This window comes from Oryx dammah, unplaced genomic scaffold, assembly GCF_014754425.2.
Source record: "Oryx dammah isolate SB20612 unplaced genomic scaffold, SCBI_Odam_1.1 HiC_scaffold_19, whole genome shotgun sequence".
NCBI lineage: Eukaryota > Metazoa > Chordata > Mammalia > Artiodactyla > Bovidae > Oryx > Oryx dammah.
In genome coordinates this window covers 48799809-48817704 of record NW_024070203.1, presented here as the reverse complement: position 1 = coordinate 48817704, position 17896 = coordinate 48799809, and the positions used below count along the sequence as shown (strand labels likewise).

At 38.8% G+C, this 17896-nt stretch overlaps 1 protein-coding gene and 1 long non-coding RNA gene across 16 annotated transcripts in view; both read left to right on the top strand.

The window, feature by feature from the left end:
* STAU2 (staufen double-stranded RNA binding protein 2) overlaps nt 1-17896 on the top strand; it is a 320999-nt gene that overhangs the window by 188614 nt on the left and 114489 nt on the right. For 9 of the 15 annotated variants that reach the window (XM_040262036.1, XM_040262033.1, XM_040262035.1 and 6 more), the window contains one exon: nt 3942-4055. The exons of the other annotated variants lie outside the window; for them this stretch is intronic. In XM_040262036.1, coding sequence (XP_040117970.1) covers nt 3942-4055 — 114 coding nt within the window. The remainder of the gene's footprint in view (nt 1-3941; nt 4056-17896) is intronic. 15 annotated transcript variants of the gene reach the window in all.
* On the top strand, nt 4062-17241 carry LOC120879027. Its single transcript, XR_005724689.1, has 3 exons — nt 4062-6759; nt 10644-10647; nt 17227-17241. It is a non-coding gene; the product is annotated as an uncharacterized LOC120879027 (long non-coding RNA).

The following is a 17896-nucleotide window of genomic DNA, read 5'->3' as shown; positions in this document are numbered from 1 at the left end:
CAACTTTTTTTTAGAGGGAGGGGGTATAGAATTAAAATTTTTCATTTGAATGGTCCCTCATGTTTTCAGAAGGGCATGAAAAAATTCACATATCTAGCTTTTTATGTAAGTTATTTTATAGCTTATAGTATTTTCCCTTATTTCATTTTTTTAAGGAATGAGGATATTTATTCAAATCGAATCAAGATTTGCCATTTAAACGTATCACAAATTGAGCTTTGAATTCTTATTTCTTAAGTTATCTGAATATCAGTGTCAGACACAAATCACTTCTTCTTTCAAGAAGAAGAAATCTCTAGACTGGTGGAAATTGTTAACAGAATACACAATTATAGCATCTCATCTGGGTTTATGCGATTACAAATCAAACAGGAAACTTATTTTAACATAAAAATTATTATAGATTTGCAGATTTCAAAGGAAGCTGCATTATTTAATTTGCACATATTAGAATTTCTGACCCATTATTTTTAGTGGAATATTTTTTGTAAGCCCAAGAGAAAGAAACAAAATGTCAATTTGCTGTGGTCAATGGTGTTATAAATCCAGAACTAGTGCTACAACAGTGTAAGAATCAAGATGAGTTGTGTACATTTCAGAATACAAAATACAGCAAAATGATATGATTCATCAACAGTAAATCTTAAACAAACATAGGAGATGACTTCTGTAGTTTTCTAAAATTATCTTTATTCATTTCTCTTTGATCAAAATCAAGATCTATGACACTGGAATATTATCATTGTACATTGGAAATTTTAGGGCCACATTTGTAGAAACAACTGTTTTGTTGTAGCAGAAATATTTCACCCATCAATCCTGAAGATTTGTACATTGTAGAATGCAGTGGGATATTATTACTCTAATTATTTTAGAGTTCTAAGATTCCTGGTTTCGCTAATGCTTTGAATCATCAGAAGCATTTTTAGAGTTAGAAAGATGAATTTTAAAATATCATTCATACATTATTCTCCTTTAGAAATTCACAGTTTTATGAACTCTAATGTTTCTATGTCCAGGAAGAGAATAAATAACTGAAGAGCCATATCCAACCTGTTTTATTAGTGATTGATTATATAAAATATGATTCTTTCTTAAGGCCTTTTGTCTGTATATTATAACTTTTATTTAATTTGAAATCATGTCCTCAAAGCAGTAGTTTCCTATATATATGTATTTTTTACATATTTTTATCTGTTTGGAGGGAGCAGTCTCAGTACAGTGAGGGTATAAACGTGGAATGATTTTATTTCTCCAGCCACTACTTTTCCCCATGATCGGTCATATCTCTCATTCGTGTTTCTTTTTATATTTGGCAAATCCCATGGTTTTCTGGTCACCTTTAGTTTTGAAAAATTTAGTGCAGTTCACTGTAAAACTACAAGCTCATGTTCCCCACCCCCCGCCCCCGCTCCCCCACTGCCAGCCGTCTGTTCTGGCTCAAGACGCATAGGGGATGAAGGGTATACGATGATTTCTTCTTGTCTTCCTCATACTCCAGCACCTTTGAACATTTGTGGTTGGTGGACTTGGGCACTTGATCTGCTTCTGAGACATGTTCCTCCACATTCTACCTGTTTCAGGCCTAGTCACTCCTCTGATGGTAGCCCTGCAGAATGAGGAGGCTAACACTTAGCCTAGTTTCATCCATTACTGGTTTCCATGTAGATGGTGTTTACTTTTTTTTTTTTTTCTTTGTTGAAGTATAGTTGCTGTGCAATATTATGTAAGTTGCAGGTGTGCGATACGGTGATTGACGATTTCTAAAAGTGATACTCCATCTATAGTTATTGTAAAATGCTACATGATTTTCCCAGCTCCCTCCATCCCTGAAGGGCAGCTATGTTTCCTTTGGACTTTACCAGTGGTCCATGCCCCTAACCTTGTTCTTGGTAGATGTCATTTTGCTTGGCCTGAGTATCCCTTTGGCTTCTGCAGAGACTCTTTTTCATTTAGTCCTACATGTATTGTTCTACCAATATTCACTGTCTGTAGGATGTCTTAATATTTTACAGGATATTGCAGGCTCATGGTGAATTAGAAGGAAAGTTAAATCTTTCAGTCCTAGTATCCAAGCCACTGATGGAAATGAAGTTTGAAATTTATTTTTTGACTGGAATTGTCTTGTGTTCTTTTTGTCCTTCCTAATTTTCATTTCTCTAGAAGAGAAAAATAAAGCTGCAGTAAGTTGGCTGACCTATGAGCATGTTCACTATCAATTTGGGTATTTGGGAGAGTGTCTTGTCTTTCATATAGTCTTTCAATTGATGTCAAAAGGTGATTATATTTCATTTTAAAAAGCATGTTTTATGATAGCACTATATCAGACATAATATTTTAACTATACCATAAATGGTTGTGAGCTGTAGCTATTATAGTGTCACCATTGATTGACTTTTGCATAAACCTGTTACGTGGTAAGTTTCATTCGCCCCCCCCCGCCCTCTCATATTTCACTGCTGCATAGTAAACAACAGGCCCACATTCTTGAACTCATACACTGAGTGAACTTTTAATTTGCTCAGGAGGTACAGTGAATTCGAACTGTCATCAAATCCTTTTCCCCAAATTTAATTTGGAAAAAATATTTTTATAACAAAATCTTTAAAGTGCTTTGGAAACAAAGCTTTGTATGTTGACTTGATTTGAACCCTAAACTACTTTTTATAGATTCCAGGAAGTTTCCCTGCCTTAAGGGACACTAATGGCGAATCTTAACCTTACTGGTTTAAAAATGTTATTAAACCATTAGATGAGGATTTATATCATCATTTTCTGTCAGATCCATATTATACCTGTGTGTGTATATATATATATTTATATATGTATGTTTATTTATCACAACGCTATTTTTACTTTATTAGCTTAGAATTAAATACTGCTTGCGGAGAAGGCAATGGCAACCCACTCCAGTACTCTTGCCTGGAAAATCCCATGGACGGAGGAGCCCGGCAGGCTGCAGTCCATGGGGTCGCTAGGAGTCGGGCAGGACTGAGCGACTTCACTTTCACTTTTCACTTTCCTGCATTGGAGAAGGAAATGGCAACCCACTCCAGTGTTCTTGCCTGGAGAATCCCAGGGACGGGGGAGCCTCAAGGGCTGCCGTCTATGGGGTCACACAGAGTCAGACACGACAGAAGTGACTTAGCAGCAGCAGCAGCAGCAGCAAACACTGCTTGATAGAACTTTTTTGAAAGTAGATAAATGGAAGGATGGAAATTTTTCCATTGGGCAGATGGACTCACATTCCCCTACCCCCACCCCTCATACCTTACCTCTGATAGAGTGTCTTACACATGGTTTTAATAATGGTTGGTTGTATTCAACTAAAAGAAAAATAATATTATAGTAACTTTATTTTGGTCTGTACATTATAAGTCATTTCAGTTTAATTCATTTTGATTGTAATGTCAAAATTCCAGACAGAACATGGTATACTGAGATACATGCATACATATATATATATGTATATGTGTGTGTGTATATGTATAACATTGGTTTTATAGAGACTATAATGTAGAAATAGAAGAATGTCAGACCAATCAAGTGGCAGATGAGGAAAATTCAGGTTGACAAAATTTTATTGGATTCAAATGAACTTGACTTATGCTGATCCTAAAGTCCTTTATGCATTATGAAAAGTTGGACAAAAAGGATGAGTGTAGCATTTAGTTGTGCATTTTTCTTCTGGCTGTACTAATGTAGAGCACTCTGCAAAGCATTTCCTAATACTCTTTTAAAGATATTAATATAAAATATTAATTAAAATTAATAGAGTCTCCATAGATCTTCGAGTCCCAATAAGGTTTTAAATATTTGAATTGTGTTCTGCATAAGTTACGTGAATTTCTTCTTGAAAGCTAGAGCCTTTGCAAAGGACCAATTGTATCTGGCTCCCCCTTACTGGTGGTGTTCAGCAGCTTGCGTGTGTTCTGTTATAGGTGCACTACTGTGATAGACAGAGTGGCAAAGAGTATGTGACCTGTCTGACATTAGCCCCTGTGCAGATGACCTTCCATGCTATTGGAAGCTCCACTGAAGCCAGCCATGACCAGGTATAATGTGCCACTACCATTTTGCTGTGCTATGGCCCAGCTAAAACATCCCAGACCATCAATGTGGAAGCTATGTGCACACATACTAGCTTTGCTTACCCTAATATATCAGCCACTAGGGCCACTTACTAGACTTTTGAGAAATCAAAATTCTGTGTGTGTGTATGTGTTGGTAACCTGGTATCTTAGGAGATGTAGATTATTTTAGACTTCTGGTTTGTGATGCATTATTAAATATAGAATTCTCTTATAAGGAAGAAGTAATGGCCCTATGTTATTTTTATTTTTAATAATTACATATGGAAAGAAGGGTCAGCAACACAACATAGATAACACTGGAATCTCACTATGATAAACTCACTAAGATACATATGACTTAGTTCTATTGAAGAGAGTTTCATGTTACAGAATATAAAATAACTGAGTAAACTTTTACAACCATCCATTTATTCTCATAACTTGGGATATTATTACAATGATGTTCCAGTGTTGTTTTTACTTTTAAAAGTTTTAGTTCTGAAATAAAGCTAAAAATCTGAAAAGTGTATTTTCTGAAAAGACAAATGCCTTTGATTGTTTAGACAGCAGCTTGAGAATGCATCCTGTTTATAATACAAATTTTCAATTAAAATAATCATGAGATTAGACTAAACTAATGATCTAGGTCATAGAATTTCTAGTTTGGAGTCAAAATAAATAGACATATAGAGCTTACTGTATGACTAACCAGCTGTGCTTTTTAAATTAACCATTTTCATGCAGAACGTTCATAATGCACTTTCATATCCTTTTCTCAGTAAATTTCAGAATTTCTAATAGTCTTGCCTTACTTTTCTTTTCTAAGTAGTATCCTTGCATGAAAAGAATAAAAGAGCATAATAGTGTTATCTTCTCAAATACATGGTTTATTGTCTAGCCCAAAGAAGACCTAAGAAAAACATTCCTAAGGGCATACCTTTCTAGTTCATGATGTCCCCGACATTATGGATTTCCAGTCATCATTTGCTTGGTGACAAGGCATTGTTGTGTTTTGGAAGGAGCAATAATCAAATTATGACTAATCTGAGTGTTAGTTACTAACCACAGCATACATAAGCTGCTACAGCCACCTGGGTGAATACTATCGTCTCTTTGGGACTCTGTTTCCCAGGATGCTAAGGGAGGGAGTTGAGTTAATTGAGTTGCAAGATTCATTCTAGTGCTGCCATTTTACAATGCTCTAAGTAGTCTTTGAGGTCTTGGTTGAATGAGCCCAGCCACTTATTAACAGATAATAGCATGCCAGTCTGGGAAGCAGCTTAGAGGTCTCACCAGTGCTTCTCAGGGTTCAGCACTGATGTTAGCTCCAGCTGCAGAAGAGACTACAGCAGGGCTTGGAGGCACAGGGTCTGACCTAGATAATGGAGTGTTTTGTGTTTCCCTGTATAAAACTGTAGCTGAGCTATATGTTGGGTGCCACAGAGGCATGGTATGAATGGTAGACATGGTTCCTGCTCTTATGGAGCACACACTCCAATTCTTTCACCCCTCTGAATAATTTGCAAGAAGTCTATCTGCTGCTTATCCACCTTTATATATTCACTCATGCCAAAAAACAAAGGGCAACAGCAGCATGAGATAGCCACCCTGCAAAGGTCTCTCCTTAGGCAAAGCAAATAAATAAAAGCATTCTCAGAAACCCACACACTTGAGAAGAGCAGCTCACTGTTAGTAGAGGTAGCTTGTTGCTATAAAAGAGTATTGGACTGGGAATGGAGACCAGAATCAAACCCAACAGTGCTGTGAACTAGCTGTGGGATCTTGTCTCTTCACCTCTGGAATTTGGCTTTCTCAAGAGTCAAATAATGAGGCTGGTTCAGGCTTGTACCAAGTCCATATATGTGGACATATATACCAAGTGGCAGGGCTACAGTTAGCCCATAAGGCATTTTTACAAATCAGAAAAAAAAAAAAAAGACACCTCGGACTCGAAGCATGCAATAGCAAATGGTCATAATAGACAAATCCACAGTAACTACAGTGCAGATGCCCTCCTGATCATGATGTGCCGTGCACAGCGTGCACAGCCATACACAGTGGTCTTATTCTACATGTATCTGGAATGTTAGTTACTCAGTGGCAAGTCAATAGATTTTTATACTAAAGGAAATAGAACTACATTACAAGTGACAAATTTACATGAAATTTTAAGATGAAAAAAAGAGAGACTTCTAGGAGGTACGTCAAATGGATGGGCGGATAGACAGATGCATAAATGGAGCTGTGACTAGAATGACCATCCTGTGTATCAAGCACTCTGCTTTGGTGGCCTCAGAGGTGCAAAGTGGGGGTGGGGGTGTGATCAGTGCCCCTGCCTTGTGCTTGGGTAATTGGGCTCCTAGAGGAGAGCAGACAACAGAGTAAACCTCTGCTCCGCGTCTTCTGGCTTTTCTACATTGTGCTGCCATTTCCTCCTACTGAGGGTCTGTCTGAGCAAAAGTTACTCCCCTCACCATACCAAAAGCGTAGGCTCCAACTCATCAGGTGAAAAGATGGGCCACTGAATGCTTTTTCACCTATTTTGTTCTGTGTGGTTTTTTTGTAAATACTAGAAAACAGGAAAGTACTTTAAAGCAAGAAAAATTACTAGTATTTAATAAGTGTTTTCTAAATTAATCTGAACCACTGCAGTTGAACAAGAGAATAAGTATTTGGGAAAAAAAGAGTATATGTAAAATTTAGTGGCAGTCCTTCCTAAGAAACTCAGATTGTTCTTACGTATATAGAAGATGAGGATGAGAAATGGAAGACGTCTCTAGCCTTGAACCTTTACAGCTCTCCTCCTCCTCCTCCTTTTTTGGGTGTTGGAGCTCCAAGTATTTGTTTTAGATTGACACTGCCAGCGTCATCAAGTATCTTAGTACAGACTCCGCTCACTGTGATACCTCATTTTTTAAAATTAAGTTCTATTGTAGTCTAGTTGATTTACAATATTGTGTTAGTTTCCACTGTGCAGCAAAATTAATCAGTTATACATATACATATATCTGCTCGCTCTTAGATTCTATTCCCACATAGATTATTACAGAATACTGAGTAGAGTTTACAGCTTGTCTTCTTAATAAAAATAAATGTAACTCTAGAAGCCCAGTAAAGTGGAAACTAAATGTGTGGTATACCAGTGCATTCCCCTCTCTGTACCAAGAGTAACAGGATGGGGAACAGTAAGTGAAATTCTCTATCAAGGTCAATATAGATATGCAAAATAGTCAGGGAAGAGATTCAGTATCTATATGCTGGTGATATCCAATTGTACAGAGCTCTTAATTCTCCCTTTCCCCCATCCCAAACCTGCTCTTCCCTCTTTTTATCATTTATCTCCTTTCTCTTCTATCCATCCTGGTAAGTGACCATCTACCTTGTTGCTCAGGCCATGCCCCTTGAAGCATCCTTGCCTCCTCTCTCCCCTTCACGTGCTGCATCCAGTCCTAACTTGTCTTCCTCTAAATTACATCTCCAATCCTAACACTTTTCACCACCTCCAGTGTTACCATTCTAGTTTAAGTCATTAGCATTTTTAACCCAGACCACTACAGTAGTCTCTCAACTGGCTGACCAAAATTATTTTTAAGATATTCAGATCATATTGCTCAGCTGCTCAGAAACTTCCATTGGCTTCTCATCACACCTGTTGTAAACCCAAAACTTTGGTTATGGCCTCCCAAGTTCCTACATGATATGGCCCCACTACCTCTCCAGTTTCAAATCCCGCCACTCTACTTTTCACTCTGTCCTGGTCTCACTGGCCTTGTGGCCAGTTGCATCATAATAGATGAAAGTAACTAGACTCAAAAGGCTACGTTCTATAGATGTGATATATGTGATGTTCTGGAAAAAGCAAAACTATAGAGATAGAAAATACATCGATTGTTGCAGAGGATGGCAAGGGCTTGACCATGGTGGGGAGGGATTGGCCATATATCTTAATGGAGTTTGGGGGGGTGTGTGATTGAGATGTACTGTATCTTGATTGTAGTGATAGAAACACAACTGTGTACATTTGTCAAATGCACAGGACTGTACACTCAAAGGGGTAAATTTTACTATATGCAGATTACACCTCAATAAACCTAACTTTAAAAAACCTCAGACTCATTATTTTATCAGTTACTCATGTGGTATTGATCCCAGGGAAACCTGGAAGGATGTCATCCCCTTTCCTATGTTCTTTGAGTGTTGGGTCCACCTTGGGAACGTGCTGTGTTTAACTAATAGCTTGGGTTAGAGTTCCTCTGAATACCAGTGGTTGATTAACGCCTCCTAGAATAATTATTAGTCTCTGAAAACTGGTCTTAGCCTGCCCCTGTCTGACTTTAGGGAAATGGTCTGTAGGCCAGTGTTTCCCACTTGGGAACTCTGAATTCTCTTCCAGGCAGTGGACAGCCTCATTCAGGGTGGTATCTGCCCGGAGGTCCCCGCCTGTTTGGGTGAGAATGTTCTCCATGTGTTTGCCTTATTCACCATAAGAAATGTGATATTATACATTCACATTAGTTTAGAATGTTTAATTGTCCAGAATATAAATGTTTAAATTCACAGGTGTTGAGTTTTGTTTTAGAAACATTTGTTAACAACTGTGTAGGAATCCTGCACTAGATACTGGAGCATCCAACGATAACCGCCTTAACAGTCCTTACAATAAGCTGCTGCTGCTGCTGCTTCAGTCATGTCCGACTCTGTGTGACCCCATAGATGACAGCCCACCAGGCTCCCCTGTCCCTGGGATTCTCCAGGCAAGAACACTGGAGTGGGCTGCCATTTCCTTCTCCAATGCATGAAAGGGAAAAGTGAAAGTGAAGTCGCTCAGTCATGTCCAACTCTTAGTGACCCCATGGACTGCAGCCTACCAGGCTCCTCCACCTATGGGAGTTTGCAGGCAAGAGTACTGGAGTGGGTTGCCATTGCCTTCTCCGTTATAAAAAGCTAGGTAACTTATTACTGTCCTCTCTGGACCAGTCATCTTGCAAAATTTAAAATTTATAGATCATATGGTGATTTCAAGGACCATCATCCTTATTCATAAGTCGAATTAAAAAAAAAACACTTATTTGTTAAGATTGAGCTAGTGAGGATTTTGGTAAGTATTTTTTAGAATATCCTATTTGGAAATTAAAATTATGTTGTAGAATATATATTAGTAAAAGCAAAAATAATACTGCAGAAAGATTTTTAGAATATCCTGTCTTGGTATAACTCAGAAGATGCTATCTGTCCTCTCTGCTGGCCTGATACCCTTCTGCATCTTTATATATCATTCCAAGGTATTAGTGAGTACCTCTCCCTCTCTGTCTCTTTGAATTACATCAGTCACCTTCTGTTGCAGCCTCAAAATCATAAACTTCCTTACTTGTCTGTATATTTCCTGTTTATTCATTTTCATTCAGACTCATTATTAATCTCACCAATTTCACAAATACTGAGTAACCAAGATTAGTCAAAATACTGTAGCTTAATTTCTGGTTAACAGTGTTACCACTGCCTACCTTAATTTTTTCAGATTAGCTCTGAAACTCACCTGCTTTGTATAACTAAAAGAATGAGTTAATAAACCAACCAAAAGCACTAACTACCCAATGAAGTGTAACCTGTCTTGCTTGTATTTGCTGTAAACTGACCTCTAGTCATTATCACTAAGTGAGATTATCTTACTGAGCAAATGACAATGCATGTTTAACACATTACTTAGAATCTTAGAAATCAATGATTTTACAAAAGAAAAGGAACACAAGCCAAATTTATTTTCTTTTTTTTAAAAATTGAAGTGTGGTTTCAAGTGTACAACATAGTGATTCACAATTTTTAAAGATTATACTTTTATTGTTTTTATAAAACATTAGCTATATTTTCTATTTTATACTATGTATCCTTTTAGCTTATTTATTTTATGTATAATAGTTAGTACCTCCTCATCCCTTACCCCCAGCTTGCCTCTCCTCCCTTCGGGTTACTACTCCCCATGGGTTACTACTAGTTTGAACAATAACCAGATTTATATACAATGTGTTTACCATGTACTAGATACTGTGCTAGACCAGACTTACATTATTTAATTTTTCTGATAACTTGATGAGGTAGAGACTGTAGCATTTGCTTACTTGTTTCACTTGCTATATTGCCTTTAAGGGTTTATGTCCAGGTTAGTAAAATCAAGTGTAGTTGTTCTCAATATGTGTGCTTTGACTAGAATTCAAGGCAGACTTCTCAATGAAAGGGCAACCATTAAACTGAGAATTTACAAATCTTAGGAGTATTTTCTTCTACTTTTGATTAAATTCTGTTCATAGTTCCTTTTCTCACTAATTACAAGTCTCTTTGAGTAATTGGGGCTTCCCTGATAGCCCAGTTGGTAAAGAATCCATGGTTGGGACGATGCCCTGGAGAAGGGAAAGGCTACCCACTCCATTATTCTGGCCTGGAGAGTTTCATGGACTGTATAATGCATGGGGGTCCCAAAGAGTCGGACACGACTGAGTGACTTTCACACTCACACACTCACTTGAGTAGTTGTGTCATAATGCCTTACAGTTGTATAGTAATGTAAAATTAAAGAAAAGTACTTGACACGTACTATATAAGTATATGCTATCCCACCGATCAGTACTATCACACTGTAGATTGTAGACTATGTACAGAATTTCGTAGTGCTAAAGTCCTAAATGAAAATACATATACTTCCTTGCCCTTTAGTCTAATGGAGTGTATTAGCTAAGATGCTTTTGGCCACAACTAACAGAAAAACTGACTCATTTTGGCTTAAATAATAAAAAATCTTGTTATCTCACATAACAGGAAGTTCAGAGGAAGGGTGAACTCCAAGGTTGGTTGATAAAGCTGCTCAATGATGTCAACAGGGGGTTGGGTTTTACTTCATTTATAAACTCTGCCATCCTCTGCTTTATCCCATGGGTCATGGAAAGATGGCCACAGTGGTTCTCTGTGTCACTGGTCATATAGCCACATCTTAGGAAAAAAAAAATGAGTTCTGGTCTCCATCTGTCTCCTTTCTGGGGCAAAGATATCTGTAGCTGGAACTCCTCCTGCCATCTTTCCTTCCCAGCTCAGGCCTGGATTGTGTCAGTGACATGCCCACATCTAAACTAGTCACTAGCAGGAGAAAAGAGATCCCTGCTAGTTTAAATGCTTGAGATGAAAGGGTTATTGAGGAATCAACCACAAGGACTATTACATGAGGGATAAAATGCCACATAAATAATTTACAATTTTCTACAATTTTCTAGCTCAGTCGTGTCCAACTCTTTGCTACCCCATGGACTGTAGCCTACCAGGCTCATCCCTCCATGGGATTTTCCAGGCAAGAGTACTGGAGTGGGTTGCCATTTACTTCTCCAGGGGATCTTCCCAACCCAGGGATCGAACCCAGGTCTCCTGCATTCCAGGCAGACACTTTAACCTCTGAGCCACCAGAGGGTCCTACAATTTTTTTTTCTAGTAGACCCACTTAAAAACTAAAAAGAAACTGATAAGTTTAATCTTCATAATATTTTTTAACCCAATATATCTAAATTATCACTTTGACCTTTAATCAACTTTTAAAATTATTGAAATATTTCATATTTTTTTATACATCCCATTTTGGACTAGCCTCTTTCAGGTGCTCAGTGTGTTAGAAAGGATGAACTCCAAGGGCACTGTGACTCGGTCCTTGCCTGTGTCTCCAGTCTCACCCTTGACCGTTCTCCATGTGCCTAACTTGTATTCACACTTTATGCCTTGGAATGTTTGTTCTCACATCTCTTGCTCTCTTGTATCTGTCTGTCTTTGCACTGTTTCCTCACCTGGGCCCATTTGCTCCTTGCTTGTAAGAGAGATTTTGTTATGTCCATCAGATCCAGCCAACATGTCACTCCAGTCAATAAGCTTTCCCCAAACCTACTTTTTTTGAAAATTTTTAATTGGAGGATAATCACTTCCCTGTTTTATACAACAGTTTCCCACTCGCTATCTGTTTCATATCTGGTAATGTATATGTTCGGAGAAGGCAATGGCACCCCACTCCAGTACTCTTGCCTGGAAAATCCCATGGATGGAAGAGCCTGGTAGGCTGCAGGCCATGGGGTTGCTAAGAGTCGGGCATGACTGAGCAACTTCACTTTCGTGCATTGGAGAAGGAAATGGGAGCCCACTCCAGTGTTCTTGCCTGGAGAATCCCAGGGATGGGGGAGCCTGGTGGGCTGCCGTCTGTGGGGTCGCACAGGGTCAGAAACGACTGACGCGACTTAGCAGCAGCAGCGGCCATGTATATGTTTCAATGCTACTCTCTCAGTTTGTCCCACCCTCTCCTTCTGCCGCTTCCCTGGTGGCTCAGATGGTAAAGCGTCTGCCTGCAATGCGGGAGACCCAGGTTCAATCCCTGTGTTGGGAAGATCTCCTGGAGAAGAAAATGGCAACCCACTCCAGTATTCTTGCCTAGAGAATCCCACGGATGGAGGAGCATGATAGGCTACAGCCCATGGGGTCGAAAAGAGTGGGACACAACTGAGTGACTTCACTTTCACTCCTGCTGCCACTGTGTACAAAAGTGTGTTCTCTGTGTCTATGTCTCTGTTCCTGCCCTACAAATAGGTTCATCAGTACCATTTTTCTAGATTCTGTTATATATGTGTTAATAGAATTTTTCTGATTTATTTCATACTGTATAGCATACTTTAAGTTCATCCACCTCACTAGAACTGCCTCAAATTCATTCCTTTTTATGTCTGAGTAATATTCCATTGTATATATGTACCATAACTTCTTTATCCATTTATCCGTTGATGGATATCTAGGTTGCTTCCATGTCCTGGCTATTGGAAATAGTGCTGCAGTGAACACTGGGAGTACATTGTCTTTTTCAGTTATGATTTTCTCAGGGTATATGCCCAGTAGTGGGATTGCTCAGTCATGTGGTAATTTTATTCCTAGTTTTTAAAGAAATCTCCGTACTTTTCTCCATAGTGGTTGTATCCATTTATATTCCCACCAACAGTGCAAGAAGGTTCCCTTTTCTGCACATCCTCTCCAGCATTTATTGTTTATAGATTTTTTTGATCATGGCCATTCTGACGGGTCTGAGGTGATATATCACTGTGGTTCTGATTTGCATTTCTCTAATAATGAGAAATATTGAACATTTTTTTCCTGTTTGTTTGCCATCTGTATAGCTTCTTTGGAGAAACAAAACTACTTTTTACATCATCCCATCGTTACATTGATGAAATGATTTTCCCATTATTTTTTTCCTTATTAGTCTACCCCACTGAGCACTGAGGTCCAGGGTGGTGTCTTCTTTGCCTGAGTATTCTCTGTGACTTTGCTCTGGCGTGATAAAACTGATAGTGTTAGTTACTCAGTCATGTCCAGCGCTTTGTGGCCCCATGGACTGTAGCCCAGCAGGCTCCTCTGTCCATGGAATTCTCCAGGCAAGAATACTGGAGTGGGTAGCCATTCCCTTCTCCAGGGGATCTTCCCAACCCAGGGTTCGAACCTGGGTCTCCCACATTGGCAGGCAAATTCTTTACTATCTGAGCCACCAGGGAAGCCCACCAGGCTCCTCTGCCCATGGGATTCTCCAGGCAAGAATATTGGAGTGGGCAGCCATTTTCTCCTCCAGGGACCTTCCTCAGCCAGGGATCAAACCCAAATCTCTTGTGGCTGCTGCATTGCAGGCAGATTCTTTACCACTGAGCCACCGGGAAGCCCAGTTAGGAGGCACTCAATCCATATTTATAGCATGGAAATGAATTTCTGAGAAAATTTAGAATGACTTGGATTTGGTAGGATTCATTTGATACAACTGATGAGAGAAATAGAATGTTTGGCCCAGGTTGTTTCCTCTGGTGGTGGCTTTATAGGTACATATTTTATGAAAGCATCTTGAGGCCCTCCAAATGTGACTTCAAAGTACCTAAATAATCTGAATACATGTAACTGTCTTTGGGAATCCATCATAGATCTCCATTCATTTCTTTACTGATCTGTTTGTAACTCTGAATTTTTCTAACCTGAGTACATCCTTCTCAGTGTCTGGATTCCTTTTTTCAGGTTCCAGCTCTGCTTTCTGGTTCTAGCATTTCACAGTGTAATCTACGCATCAGTAGGGCTTCTCAGGTGGCGCAGTGGTAAAGAATCCACCTGCCAGCACAGGAGACACGGGTCGATCCCTGGGTCAGAAAGATCTCCTGGGGAAGGAAACGGCAACCCCCTCCAGTGTTCTTGCCTGGAGAATCCTGTAGACAGTGGAGCTGGGCGGGCTACAGTCCATGGGGTCACAAAGAGTTGGACACGACTGAGTTCAGGCGCCATTTAAGTCAATATTCACTGAATAGTGTCATGGAGGAGTGCATCCCTCTGAATATAAAGAAGCACGGACTTCAGAGGTTTGAGCCACAATTTCCCAAGACAAATAGGGCTTTGTATTACTATACAGAACACTTAAAGACTGACATTGTGTAACAGCAGGCCTCACTGCATTGTCCTAGACATAGCTGCAATAGAGTTGTGGCAGTCTTTGTATTACATGGACTCAGTATAAGTTTTGAACTTCACTTTTTCACTTGCTCAGCTGTCAAACCACAGTGCTGAGGGCCATAGAGTTTTGAAAGAGAAGGTATAAACACTGCCATTGGCAGCTTCTAGGAGGTTCTGGAGCTGCCAAAATTCAACACGAAACTTGATTTTTGTTTATTTTTTATGAAATAGGATGCTGAGAGAGATACTAAAAAGACACATCAGTCTTAATGTTTGTTTTGGGAAAGTGCTTTCATATTTGTTGTTTTTGTATTTTAAGATATTTCTTTTATCTGAAACTTGCCCTGTGATTATAAGAATAAAATTTGTTCTGCTGGCTTTTCATTTTGCAGTATAAAATTCCCATATGTTTTTTCTTTACGTTTTGTATGTCAGTAATTATTCCAGTAGTTCGAATAGCATTTTTGTGTTTTTCCTTTCCTTTCTAAATTTTATTTCTTTTTAATTGGAGGGTAATTGTTTTACAGTGTTGTGTTGGTTTCTGCTTACATCGGTGTAAATCAGCGATAGGTATACATGTATCCTGTCTGTCTTGAGCCTTTCTCCTGCTTACCCAGTCCCACCCCTCTGAGTCAGCACAGAGCGCCAAACTGAGCTCCTCCTGTGCCCTTCAGCCGCTCCCCACCAGCCCTCTGTTTACACGGGGCTGTGTGTGCATGTCAGCGCCGCTCTGTCAGTCCATCCCCCCTCCCCTTTCCTCGCTGTGTCCACAAGTTCCTTCTGGTTTTGTTTTTCAGCTGTTTGTTTTTAAATTGAGATATAATTGAAATATAACATCATATTAGTTTTAGGTGGATATATGTACATATTGTGAAAAGATTGCCACAAGTTTAGTAAACATCCATTACCACACATAGTTACGTATTCAGTCATATCTTCAAAAAAATATTTCAGGAGGGAAGGTTACCAGGTAAAGCTTCTTATCACTGGGTAGTTATTACTTAATGGACTAGAACGGGAATCAGGAAACTACAGCCCATGGGCCAAATCCAGCCTACCAGCTGAACTGAGAATGACTTTTAGACTTTGAAATTTGGTGGAAAAAATCAAAAGAAAATTAATATTTCACAAGATGGGGGCTTCCCTGGTGACTCAGATGGTAAAGAATCCACCTGCAATGCAGAAGACACAGGTTCAATCCTCGGGTTGGAAAGATCCCGTGGAGAAATGGTTACCATCTTTAGCATTCTTACCTGGAGAATTCCATGGACAGAGGAGCTTGGCAGGCTACCGTCCATGGGGTCACAAAGAGACACAACTGAGTGACTAACACATTTGTACACACATTTCATGAGATAAGAAAACTACATAGAATTCTAATGTTGATAAGTTTTATTGGAATACAGCCGTGCCCACGTGTTCAGGCATTGTCTATGACCACTTTCACTACAACAAAAGAAATGAGTAATTACAACAGAGACCTTTTGCCTGCAACACCTGAAATACTTACTGTCCTTTCCTTTATAGAAGGTTTGTTGATCTAATCCCCGAACTAGAAGGAAGAAACATCAGGCATGCACTTCTTGGATTTTGTGTCAAATGTTACTCTAAACATGGTCATTCAGAGTTCATTTTCTTTCAGAAAGGTGTCATTTTACTGAAAATGTTGCCTATATTATAACACAGATTTGGTTGTGAAATTTGGATTTATTTACAATAGAAAGCAGTTTAATTCACTAAGGGAAAAATAATTATCTTTATTCATCAGTATTCACTGAAGCATTGAAAGAAAGTTTACTGATAGCAAAAGGTTACTTTTGTGTCATTTTTGAAATCCCATTTAGAAATGCTTCTTAACTGAGTTTTGTGTGTAGGTTTTAAGTAATAGAGAATATTCTGTTGATTCCATAATGATCTTTCATCTCTTCATTTCAAATATATAACCAGTTTTCAGAATCAACAATCAGTTACAGGGGAAGGTAGTGGGAAGATTGAATATTAAACATTTTATAGTATGTGAAAGTCACTCAGTTGTGTCTGACTCTTTGCAACCCCATGGTCTGTATAGTCCATGGCATTCTCCAGGCCAGAATTCTGGAGTGGGTAGCCTTTCCCTTCTCCAGGGGATCTTCCCAACCCAGGGATCGAACCTAGGTCTCCCACATTACAGGCAAATTCTTTAACAGCTGAGCCACAAGGGAAGCCCATACATTTTATTACTGACTCATAATTTTATTTATGCTTAGTGCATCATGACCACGTTTCCAAGAGGTTATATATATCCTTATATTGGACACACAAGTGACTTATGAACTTAACCCATAAAATAATTTTGGACTATAGTCAAAACCCATGAGTTTACCTTATTGTTTTCCTTCTCTTTTTTTTTTTTTCTTGAAATGGTGGAAGCATGCTGAGTTGCTTCAGTTGTATCCTACTCTTTGCGACCACATGGACTTTAGCCCACCAGCTCCTCTGTCCGTGGAATTCTCCAGGCAAGAATACTGGAATGGGTTGCCATGCCCGCCTCCTCCAGGAGATCTTAGTGACCCAGGGATCAAACCCACATCTCTTAGGTCTCCTGCACTGACAGGCAGGTTCTTTACCACTAGGACCACCTGGGAAGCTCCCTATAGTGATGAATAACAGCTATTTTCATTAACAGAGAGTGTGAAATTTTAAGTTTTACAAAACATGACTTTTTCCAGTTGCACCAAGGAAAAAAATGTTTTCAATGTGGTTATTTTCTCTGTACCTCACCTTACCTGTAGCTCAGTGTTTCACAACGGATTTATCTCTTTGAAGATAATTTCATGTTTATGATCTCATAGGAGACAAATAGAGTTCAAAAGTGTTTCCTAAAATTTTTCCCTAATAAGTTTTGTTCTGTTTTAGACCTGTATACATATTCCATTTCAATAGGTTCCTTAATTTTCAGTTCAGTATTCTAGTTTTAAATTATTTAAGTAGGAATTTAATATTCCAACTTTTCCTAGGGCTAGATGTTTGATGTTGATTTGAAGATTGTTGGGGAAATATCCTAAAAATCTTTCGGTTAACAGTTCATACTGGTGAATTATAACCAGATACATTATTGAGTCAGTAAATACCCCATGTGTATAATTGGCTAAATGGATATGAAAGTTATAATGGAGAACTGTTGCCTATATAGACCTTTTTAAAGTGACGATCAATAGAATATAGTTCCCTTGGTCACAAATTTGAGAGCATTATTGCCCACTAGAGGTCACTTTTATAACCTAAAGAGTATCACATTCCTCGTAAACTCAAATTATGGTGTTGTGTATGATTTATTACACTATTTAAAACTGAAA